At 39.0% G+C, this 12,074-nt stretch overlaps 1 protein-coding gene across 5 annotated transcripts in view; it reads left to right on the plus strand.

Moving 5' to 3' along the window:
• LOC139166409 (cilia- and flagella-associated protein 337-like) overlaps positions 1–12,074 on the plus strand; it is a 70,371-nt gene that overhangs the window by 43,074 nt on the left and 15,223 nt on the right. For 3 of the 5 annotated variants that reach the window (XM_070749881.1, XM_070749885.1, XM_070749884.1), the window contains 6 exons: positions 3,472–3,574; positions 3,656–3,807; positions 8,686–8,791; positions 9,870–9,976; positions 10,053–10,132; positions 10,225–10,279. In XM_070749881.1, the coding sequence (XP_070605982.1) occupies positions 3,472–3,574; positions 3,656–3,807; positions 8,686–8,791; positions 9,870–9,976; positions 10,053–10,132; positions 10,225–10,279 (603 nt within the window). The remainder of the gene's footprint in view (positions 1–3,471; positions 3,575–3,655; positions 3,808–8,685; positions 8,792–9,869; positions 9,977–10,052; positions 10,133–10,224; positions 10,280–12,074) is intronic. The other 2 variants (XR_011558950.1, XM_070749882.1) reach the window with 1 other exon arrangement.

A 12,074-nucleotide genomic window follows, 5' to 3' on the forward strand; every position in this document is an offset into this window, starting at 1 on the left:
TATTATTATTATTTATTATTATTATTATTATTAATTAGATTTGTATGCCGCCCCTCTCCGTAGACTTGGGGTGGCTCACAACAATAACAAGAACAATGTAAGAACAAATCTAATAATTTAAAAAACGCTAAAAACCCCATTATTAAAAGCAAAGATACAAACAAACATACCATGTATAAACTGTATAGGCCCAGGGGAGATGTCTCAGTTCCCCCATGCCTGACGGCAGAGATGAGTCTTAAGAACTTTACAAAAGGCAAGGAGGGTGGGGGCAGTTCTAATCTCCGGGGGGAGCTGGTTCCAGAGGGCCGGGGCCGCCACAGAGAAGGCTCTTCTCCTGAGTCCTGCCAAACAACATTGTTTAGTCGACGGGACCCGGAGAAGGCCAACTCTGTGGCACCAACCGGTCGCTGGGATTCGTGCGGCAGAAGGCGGTCCTGGAAGTATTCTGGTCCGATGCCATGAAGGGCTTTATAGGTCATAACCAACACTTTGAATTGTGACTGGAAATTGATCGGCAACCAATGATATAAATAAATCTAAGGAGTTGTTTATTATTTATTCATTATTCTTTAGATTTTCATTAAATTTCTTAAGGAGCCCGTGGCAAAATAGGATTTGTTGTAGAGAAGAAATCTCCGTTACCTTTTCCATTCTCACTCATGACCCATTCCTACTAAGAATTTATTAGCTTCATTTTCACCTCCCTTGACTGTGAAAAATAGAAAGATATGCCACTACCGTCCAATACTGCTTTGTCTTTTGGGACCATTGAAATATAGTTGCCCCTTCATGAAATCTTTAAAAGCTTGGCCTTAAGGCAGTTTCCCTAGTAATACTTTCCTAGTTTCAGACACCTGTTGGGTTTTGAAGAGTAATAGTTTGCATTTTTTCAACCATCCCACAAATTAATAATATTTTTGAAGATACAATTCAAGTCAGGTAAAATTATTTTTGTTGTAATATATTTGTAAATTTTACCATGTTTCCCTGAAAATATGACCTACTTCAAAAGTAAATCCTAGCTTAATTTTTGCATGTGTTCCCAATATAACAATATAACTCTCTACATGGGGCTACCTTTGAAGAGTGTTCGGAAACTTCAACTTGTCCAAAATGCAGCTGCGTGAGCAGTCTTAGGCCTTCCAAGAAATGCCCACATCTCACCATCACTCCGCGGACTGCATTGGCTACCGATTAGTTTCCGGGCACAATTCAAAGTGTTGGTTATGACCTATAAAGCCCTTCATGGCACAGGACCAGATTATCTCCAAGACCGCCTTCTGCCACGTGAATCCCAGCGACCGGTGAGGTCCCACAGAGTTGGCCTCCTTAGGGTCCCATCGACCAAACAATGTCGGTTGGCGGGACCTAGGGGTAGAGCCTTCTCTGTGGGAGCCCAGGCCCTCTGGAATCAACTCTCCCCAGAGATTCGCACTGCCCCCTCCCTCCTTGCCTTCCGAAAGAGCTTAAAAACTCATCTTTGCCGCCAAGCTTGGGACTTTTAGATCTTCCCCTGACCACTGAATGCCTTAAGTATGACTGCTGAATGTTTGGTTAATAGGTTAATTGTTTGGTTATTTTTTTTTCTTTTAATTGTTTTTAAATTGTAGTATTAATTGGATTACATTATTGTTCTGTATTTATATATGCTGTGAGCCGCCCCGAGTCCTCGGAGAGGGGTGGCATACAAATCCAATTAAATAAAATAAATAAGCCCTATTCCCAAAATAACCTCTAGTTAAGACCCCGCCCACTCTGGGGTCCATGGAGTGGGGCAAGGCACACGGATAAAAATTAAACTAGGGTGCAGTTTGGGGGGGTTGTAAAGATGCCTTATTTACCAAGCCTTCAAGATCCCGACATCTGCCTCACCTTGCAGGCCCACTTCTTCTGCGACCACTTGCCGCCGTTCATGTGCATTGGCCCCTGTCTTTCGTTTTGCCATCAAAGGTCTTCTGGAAATGCCTCTGCAGTTGATAAATGGGATCTGGATTGACATGTGCAATCCATAGCTCTGTCATCAGCCGCAAAGGGCTTTCAGGAAGGCATCTGAGGGCAAAACGGGAGTCGCGGTGGGTGGGGGTACAAGCATCAATCTGGAACCTGTTTCTCAGATGATGGTGAAACAGGCCAGGGATAATACATGCAAGTGGCGCCAAGCAGTCGAAGAAGTAGGCCAGCAGTGGGCTCCTGCTGAGTGGGACTGTTTGTACCACGAGGTGAGTCATTAATTATACATCCTCTAGAAATAAGATCTGGTGCCTTTTTTAATGGCAAAATAAAAGTAAAAGTAAAAGTAAAAGTAGAAGTAGAAGTAGAAGTAGAAGTAGAAGTAGAAGTAGAAGTAGAAGTAGAAGTAGAAGTAGAAGTAGAAGTAGAAGTAGAAGTAGAAGTAGAAGTAGAAGTAGAAGTAGAAGTAGAAGTAGAAGTAGAAGTAGAAGTAGAAGTAGAAGTAAAAGTAAAAGTAAAAGTAAAAGTAATAATAATTTATTAGATTTGTATGCCGCCCCTCTCCGCAGATTCGGGGTGGCTCACAGCAACAATAATTATTTATTTATTTATTTAATTTATTTATTGGATTTGTATGCTGCCCTTCTCCGGAGATTCGGGGCGGCATACAAATCCAATAAATAATTTGTTTGTTTGTTTGTTTGTTTGTTTGTTTGTTTGTTTGTTTGTTTATCTATCTATCTATCTATCTATCTATTTATTTATTTATTTATTTATTTATTTATTTATTTATTCTATTTTTATGCCGCCCTTCTCCTCAGACTCAGGGCGGCTCACAACATGTTAGCAATAGCACTGTTTAACAGAGCCAGCCTATTGCCCCCACAATCCGGGTCCTCATTTTACCCACCTCGCAAGGATGGAAGGCTGAGTCAACCTTGAGCCAGTGTTGAGATTTGAACCGCTGACATACAGATCTACAGTCAATAATAATAATAATAACAACAATATAACAAATCTAATATTTAAAAGACATCTATCTAAAACCCATCATTAAAACCATGCAACACAATCATGCCGTACATAAACTATATAAGCCTGGGGGGTATCTCAATTCCCCCATGCCTGGCGATATAGGTGGGTCTTAAGCAATTTACGAAAGGTAAGGAGGGTGGGGGCAGTTCTAATCTTTGGGGGCAGTTGATTCCAGAGGGCTGGGGCCGCCACAGAGAAGGCTCTTCCCCTGGGGCCTGCCAAACAACATTGTTTAGTCGACCGGACTCTGTGGGACCTTATTAGTCGCTGGTATTCATGCGGCAGGTATTCCGGAGGTATTCTGGTCTTATTTTCAGGGAAACATAGTTATATTTACAGCCATGATGTCCAGCTAGTTTCTAGTCGTCAAGAATGACTTGAAACATCAAATAAATAAACTACTATTATTACTGGCTCATTGTAGTATATACTCCATTGTGTCTTTCTAATTGGTCAAGATTTAATGTTCTTACTGAATTTCAGAAGACCCACAGGCATTCTCAAAAGTCACATGGCCCCCATTTTCTACGTCTATGTATCTGAGGAGGATAAAATATTTTCCATATCAACAGACAACACCGTTAAGGTCTGTCTTTTTCATGTTTCAAATTCTATTTTCTTTATCCTAGTTATTTCTCTTCAATATAACGCAATTCTTTCCTTGCAGATATGGGATGTGGAGGATCAGACATGCTTATTTACCGCTTGTTCAAAAAACAATGGAATTAAAGGAGAGATTACTACTTGCCATTATATATCAGGCACTCGATCACTCTGTGTTGCCACAGATACATTGGCCATTCTTCACCTAAGATTACGGTAAAGTAAAAAAGCAACATAATCAGAGTTCCTAATGTTTGGACAGATCCAAGAATTGCATTTATGGAAAACCCCAAATGTAAGAAGTTGTAGGATCTATTGAAATAATGTGATTATTACGTTGGGACATTTCAAGAGAATACTTGAAATGTTGTTGCATTTATTAGATGTTGTGGTTGGCTCTGGTCCAGCTCCTGCCCCAGGGAATGGGGAGGTAGATTCAGGGGAAACCTCAACATGTCACAGGCCTGTGTTATTGCTGACAGAATCAGTTCAGAGTTTAGTTTCCTCGGACGAAGAAGAAGGTGGGAGTGACTCGGCAGAGGAGGGCTTGGCACACAGCCCAGGCAGTCAATCTTCCTTATCTTCTATTGCTTCAGATGATGACGTTTTGGATCCACGCAAGCGCAGAATTATGCGTAGAAGAGACCAAGTAAGAACATATTACAGGAAATAAGGGAGGCCACCTGTGTTTGGGTGGGGCTCCAGGAATTAGGGCTGCTGCTATAAATAGCAGCATGTGGGTTTGGCAAATGTTGGAAGAATATCTGTTCGCAGTTTCGTCAGGAATCTTGTGTGCTGGACTTTGTTGCTTTTTCATGCCTTTGAAACCAAAGCAGAGCAACGTGTGTGTGTGTCCCACTTCGTTGGACGAAGAAGGGGTGTGAAGTTTCTCCACAGCTGCTGGCTAAGTACTTAATGACTGCTTAAGGGAAATTGTATAGACTACCCGGTTGTTTTGGGAAGAGTGCTCTTGGCAATACAAAAAGAGTGCTTGGTTTATTTTGACTTTTGTGATAAAGAGTATTGTTTTGAATTTTCAAACGTGTGTTTGCCTGAAATTTGTACCCTTGAATTTTCGGGAGCTCCTATCAGAGAGCCCGGCAGAACAATTAGAATTGCACTCTTAAGCAAAATGATGCAAAGAAATAACATTTTGTAAAATCTAGATGAACATTTACAGTAATTTCAAATAATTAGTGATGTGATTTTTGCATTAGCTTGTTGGAATCTATCAAAACATGTAACTTAAGGCATTTTCATTACTAGACCATGTCATTATGGTGTTTTGGGATAAGTAATCTCTAAATTTCCAATACTGCATTGCAATGCTGAATCAGGCTTAGCGGAATTGACATTCATAAACTTTAATTAAGTTATCTGCACATATTAAACTAAGACATATTAGGAGGGTTAGAAACCACAGAGGAAAAGTGATACCCATACATATGTAGGCACTTTTGGGAGTACCAAATTGTTTACCTAATAACAGTTTTATGTTTAGTTACAGGAGTGACATTAATTAAACCTGAAATACATCTTTTAGTTAATTTTTACTTCAAAAGTCTTTGTTTAAAGGTTTTATTTCCTTTATAATTTCAGATTCATTCAGAGAAAAACATAATTTCAATTTAATTTTACTGAGTGAAGAATTAGCTTCAATTAATGAAAGTAAAGAACAATAAATCTAAAAGATTACAGATTCAAATATGTGTTATTATAGTCTTAAATCAAAATATAACCAAAAACACAATCAGTAGAAATAAATAAAGCAAGTCAAAATTAAGATTTCAGCAGTATGATATAGTTAATTCAGGTTTGATGGATGCTTGTTAGCCAAATAATAGCCAATATGCTATATAAATGTTTATTTTAGCTTTCTGTTTGTCAGTTTATGTCAGTGTTATGTCTGACTAAACCAAGCGAGCTAGCCGCTGATTGGTTCTGACGCGGCTAGCTCTCAGAATGCCGCCAAAAATAAACGGCTGTCTGAAAGTTTTTCCCGCGCTGTAAAAAGTATATTTTTATAATCAATATGTATATTTATGTCAATATGTATATCAATATGTATATTTTATAATCAATATGTAAAAAGATAAAGGTTTCCTTGTTGGGATTTGGTGTTTCAGAAGAAGTGTTGGCTGTCCTGTTTAGTACTGAATAAATCGTTTGAATTGAAAAGTTGCCTCCCATGCACTGATTTTACAGTCAGAATAAAATTTACAATGTAAGAGAATATGATCAGTCAACTTGCTCTCCTCTGTTTCATACAGGGATAAATTTGGGGAGCTGGAACATTATTCTATTCATTCTGTAAACTTGCCAGTGGGAATGAATTGAAAAGGTGGGACCTAGGGGAAGAGCCTTCTCTGTGGTGGCCCCGACCCTCTGGAACCAACTCCCCCCAGATATCAGAGTTGCCCCCACCCTACTTGCCTTTCGTAAGCTCCTTAAAACCCACCTCTGTCGTCAGGTATGGGGGAATTGAGATATTCCCTTCCCCCTAGGCTTATAAAATTTATGTATGGTATGTCTGTATGTATGATTGGTTTCTTAAATTGGGGTTTTTAAAATTACTTTTAATATTAGATTTGTTATATTGTCTTTTTTACTGCTGTTAGTCATGTTAGTCACCCCGAGTCTGCAGAGAGGGGCAGCATACAAATCTAATAAATAAATAAATAGATAGATAGATAGATAGATAGATAGATAGATAGATAGATAAACAAACAAACAAACAAACAAATAAATAAATAAATGAACAAACAAACAAACAAATAATAAATATTGGGGGATACCCAGTGATATCTGGAATGAGTTAGTTTAGATAATCTGCAGGTGAATGTCATTGTTTGAAAGAAATCAAATTCAATTTATATGCATTCAATTTACTACTCTTTTAACACATACACTTTTTAAAAACCAGAAAATAATAATTCTGGGGAAAAAAATCATGGGATAGCACTTTCTTGTGATATTTTCCCAACCTAGTACATCTGTATGTATCAAAAGTGACTAATAAAAGCAGCCTTCGCCAAGCAAAGAGAATAGCGTGTTACCTAAAGATATTATATAAAGAATACTACAAATTGAAACAAAAGGAGGCACAAAGGCTTAGTGGTTAAAGACACTAAGCTTGTCAGCTAGAAAGTCTGGCTTTGAGACCTCAGTACCATGCAATTCCCCTTCCTTGCTCCAGCTCCTGCCTCACTTAGTACTTTGGAGGCATGCAAATGTGAGTAGATTAACAGGTACCACTCCAGTTGGGAAATAATAGCATTCCATGTGCGTTGGTGTATAATCATGCTGGTCACATAACCACAGAAATTGTCTTTGGACAACGCTGACTCCCTTGGCTCAGAAACAGTGCAGTACTGCAAGCTGCTTCTGCTGGCTGTAGTTCACCAGTTCAAATCTCACCAGGCTCAAGGTTGAACTCAGCCTTCCAGCCGTCCAATGTGGGTAAAATGAGGACACAGATTGTTGGGGGCAATATGATGATTTGTAAACTGCTTAGAGAGGGCTGTAAAGTACTGTGAAGTGGTATATAAGTCTAAGTGCTATTGTTATTGTTTGTTTATTTGTTTGTTTGATTGATTTTTATACTGCCCTTCTCCTTAGACTCAGGGCGGCTTACAACATGTTAGCAGTAGCACTTTTTAATAGTGGTGGGCGAACCGAACCCGCACAATTCACGTCCGTACTGAATTTTGCGGTGTTCGGTATGCCGAACCTGAACCTGACATTTTTTGAAACTTTGGGCAAAGTTCGGGGTTGTGTTTGGCGTTCGGAGCTTTGACGTCACCGGCAGTTTGCTAAGGACGCCAAGGTGATCACAAACATCTTTATTTTTACGTGAAGACCTCCCTTTGAAGGAGCTGGGGAATCCCTCCCACAAAGAGATTCCAGGGGCGGAGCCTTGACATCACCGGCAGGTTGCTAAGGATGCCAAGGTGATCACTTCCTGGATTCAATGGAATCCAGGAAGTAATCACCTTGGTGTCTTTAGCAACCTGCCGGTATACGTGACATCAAAGCTCGGAATGTCTTGGTGGGATTCCCCGTTCGGGTTCGGGTTCGGGTTCAGTTCGGGTTTGGCCGAATTTTGCGTAAAGTTCGTCCGAACTTGCCGAACCTGAACACCATTGGGTTCGCCCATCACTACTTTTTAACAGAGCCAGCATATTGCCCCCACAATCCGGGTTCTCATTTTACCCACCTCGGAAGGATGGAAGGCTGAGTCAACCTTGATCCAGTGATGAGATTTGAACTGCTGACCTACAGATCTACAGTCAGCTTCAGTGGCCTGCAGTACAGCACTCTACCTGCTGCGCCACCCCGGCTCTCGGTTATTGCTATAGAGTCAGACTCAAGTGGACAGGGAAACCTTTATCTTTTTACATATTGATTATAAAAATAATTTTACAATGAATAGATGTTATATTTATGTTTGGTTCCTGAATTTTTTTTTAAACACCCTATTGTGTGATTTAATAATTCTTAAATGTAGGAAATTTTTAATGTGTCCTATTTTCATCTGCAGTTTTAGAAGATTAATACAGAAGGCAAGAAAGGGGCATGTATCTATTCTGGTGAATATAGAAAAATGCAGACTTCACTTCCTACTATTTTGTTAATTTTACATAGACATAAAGTTTATCTTGCCACTAAGACTGAAGAATAGAACAGAACAGAATAGAATTCTTTATTGGCCAAATGTGATTGAACGCCCAAGGATTTTGTCTTTGGTGCATAAGCTCCCAGTGTAAAAATACTCATCAACTTTATTTAGAGATAATAAATTCAACAAAACATACTTATTAAGATTAATATATTAATACATTTGTTTGGACTGTTATTTAAGAAAAAGATAATCAAAATTGGGATTTGGAGGAAAGATTCATTTTTGAATAGTTGGGATGCTACAGGTTTGTTAGTGAGTAGTTGGGATGCTACAGGTTTGATGTACTGTAGTGGTAGTTTTTCCTTTTAATTATAGTATAGTGCATTTATGTATATTTTGCTAATTAAGCATTAGCAGCAAGACAAATAACATTTAAATTTATTAATAATTTGATTCTGTTGTTGTCTCTAAAGTAGATCAGCTCCAGATCTTTATGCAGTAACTTCCCATAAAAAACCAGTTTTGTGCTGCAAATTCAACAAAGTGTTCAGGCACGTTGTGAGCTGCTCTGAAGATTCTGTAAGTGAAATGATAATTATAAAATTCTCTTCAGTTTTGCAAAAGAAAAAGGATCTGTTTACTGGAGATGTGTGGGCTTCAAACTTAATTCAGAAGAAAATCAAGCATAAGCAGAAATATCCTCTCTCTCTGCTCTTCATTAAAGAAGTTACAGTTATTTTCCTGGGGCTTCCTACAAGATGACAATTTAATCAATGGGACTTGGAGCATGCCAACTCTGTCATATTGTGTGAGGTGGAAAGAAAAAATGAGATATAGGCTGTTCATAGAATAGAAGAATAGAATAGAATTTTATTGGCCACGTGTGATTGGACACACAAGGAATTTGTCTTGGTGCATATGCTCTCAGCGTACATAAAATAAAATATACATTTGTCAAGAATCATGTGGTACAACACTTAATGATTGTCATAGGGGTCAAATAAGCAATGAAGAAGCAATATTAATAAAAATATTAGGATATAAGCAACAAGTTACAGTCATACAGTCAACATGGGATGAAATGGGTGATAGGAATTATGAGAAAAACTAGTAGAATAGAAGTGCAGATTTAGTAGAAAGTCTGACAGTGTTGAGGGAATTATTTGTTTAGGAGAATGATGGCGTTCGGGAAAAAACTGTTCTTGTGTCTAGTTGTCTTGGTGTGCAGTGCTCTGTAGCGACCTTTTGAGGGTAGGAGTTGAAACAATTTGTGTCCAGGATGTGAGGGGTCAGTAAATATTTTCCCCGCCCTCTTTTTGACTCTTGCAGTATACAGGTCCTCAATGGAAGGCAGGTTGGCAGCAATTGTTTTTTCTGCAGTTCTGAAGTCTGTGTCGGTCCTGTTGGGTTGCAGCACCAAACCAGACAGTTATAGAGGTGCAGATGACAGACTCAATGATTCCTCTGTATGTATGTATGGTCTGGATGATCAGACCCTGTGCCATGAGGGGTTTTATAGGTTACACCCAGCACTTTGAATTTCATCCAAAAATCTACTGGCAGAGCAGCTTGTAGAATAGATTTCTCTGCAAGATAGTTATTTTAGAATCATGGAAGTAGCATTTCTATATATGTCTCTCTTTTTTTTCTTTTTAAGGTGGTCAAGGTATGGGATTTCGAAAGCGGAAACCTTTTATTTGAATTTGGCAATGCTCATGGTGATTCTGCAATTACGTGCCTCGCATTTGATTTTAGTGGAAGAAGGTACCTTTGGAGGGTTTCAGTGCATGAGAAGGGCTGTGATTTTTTTGCACGTTGCTAAATTGCAATCATGTTTCAGACTTATTACTGGAGGAAAAGATGGCTGCTTGAAAATATGGAATTATAATAATGGGCAGTGTCTTCACACTTTGAAAAAGGGTAAGTAGAACATTGATTGAATTATCTAAACATTCATTTCAAGAAAGGGGAAATAAATTACAAGTCCAGCATTATGTTTTTCTTCCCTACAGAAGACAAATATGATGAGGTTCGCGATTGTGCTTACGTGGAGATCAACAAAAATGAGTAAGTCATCCACATTTGTCACAACGTGTGACATTTTAGTGTAGGAAAGGCTAATAAAAACAATGTGGGGTTGGTTTGTTTTTGTGTGGCAGGTTCATATAAGCAGGCTTCTTAAAAAAATAAACTTCAATCCATCAGGTTGTTTTGACAGATGACATAGGAAAGATCTCATACGTTTTCCTTATGTTAGGGAACTATCTGAGTTTTCAGGTTCAGAAAAATAGGTACTTTCTCAATAGGGAGCCCTTGCTCACGGTCACTCATGCTCTTATCACGTCGAGGTTTGACTACTGTAATCCTCTCTACATGGGGCTACCTTTGAAGAGTGTTTGGAAACTTCAAATAGTGCAGAATGCAGCCGCATGAGCGGTCATGAATGGTGGAAGGTTTTAAGCATAAAACGTATCAGGAAAGACTGAATGAACTCAATCTGTATAGTCTGGAGGACAGAAGGAAAAGGGGGGACATGATCGAAACATTTAAATATGTTAAAGGGTTAAATAAGGTCCAGGAGGGAAGTGTTTTTAATAGGAAAGTGAACACAAGAACAAGGGGACACAATCTGAAGTTAGTTGGGGGAAAGATCAAAAGCAACATGAGAAAATATTATTTTACTGAAAGAGTAGTAGATCCTTGGAACAAACTTCCAGCAGACGTGGTTGGTAAATCCACAGTAACTGAATTTAAACATGCCTGGGATAAACATATATCCATCTTAAGATAAAATACAGAAAATAGCATAAGGGCAGACTAGATGGACCATGAGGTATTTTTCTGCCTTCAGACTTCTATGTTTCTATGTCATGGGTCCTCCTAGATATACCCATGTCTCTCCAATACTCTGTGGACTGCAGTGGTTGCCGATTGGTTTCCAGACACAATTCAAAGTGTGGTGATGACCTATAAAGCCCTACATGGCATTGGACCAGATTACTTACGGGACCGCCCTCTGCCACATAAATCCCAGCGGCCGGTTAGGTTCCACAGAATTGGCCTTCTCCAGGTCCCGTCAACCAGACAATGTCATTTGGTAGGGCCTAGGGGAAGAGCCTTCTCTGTGGGGGCCACGTCCCTCTGGAATCAGCTCCCTCCAGAAATTTGTACTGCCCCCACCCTCCTCGCCTTCCACAAGAGTCTTAAGACTCACCTATGTTGCCAGGCCTGGGGCAATTAGATCTTGGCCCCCTGACCAATAAATGTGATGCATGGTGTGATTGGATTGTCTGATTGAGTAATATATAGGGTTTTTAGCTGTAGATTTTTTAATGTATTAGATTTGTTTTGTACGCTTTGTTTCTATATTTATTCTGTGAGCTGCCCCAATTTTTTTAGAGAAGTGCAGCATACAAATCTAATAAATAACAATAATAATTCTGATTGTTGAGGTATTTTATTACACTCAAGGATATAGAGTAGCCCTGGAGAAGGGAATAAATAGCTTGGTTTGTTCTTGTCTTTAGCAGTTAAATATGCAGAAATAAGCATGTAAAACTTAATGGCATGAAGGTAGAGTTTCATACATACAAAATCCTGTGAAAAGAATTCAATGGTCATTCAGAAACTGATATATACCGAAGACAGAGTTACAGAATTAAGATGAATGCCTGATTGTCAAAACTTGGGAGAAAATCTAATAAATGAAACCTCTTACAGTAATAAAGAATGAATGAAAATTTTGAGAGTATACTGCTCAAAATACGAACTCCATTCTGCAGCATGACAACTATAGTCTGAACTGAAGAAAAAGATCTTTTTAGCTCAGCTCAGCTGAAAGCAAATGAACTCCTTGAAAAAT

The sequence above is a fragment of the Erythrolamprus reginae genome, chromosome 4, assembly GCF_031021105.1.
Source record: "Erythrolamprus reginae isolate rEryReg1 chromosome 4, rEryReg1.hap1, whole genome shotgun sequence".
Classification (NCBI taxonomy): Eukaryota; Metazoa; Chordata; class Lepidosauria; order Squamata; family Dipsadidae; genus Erythrolamprus; species Erythrolamprus reginae.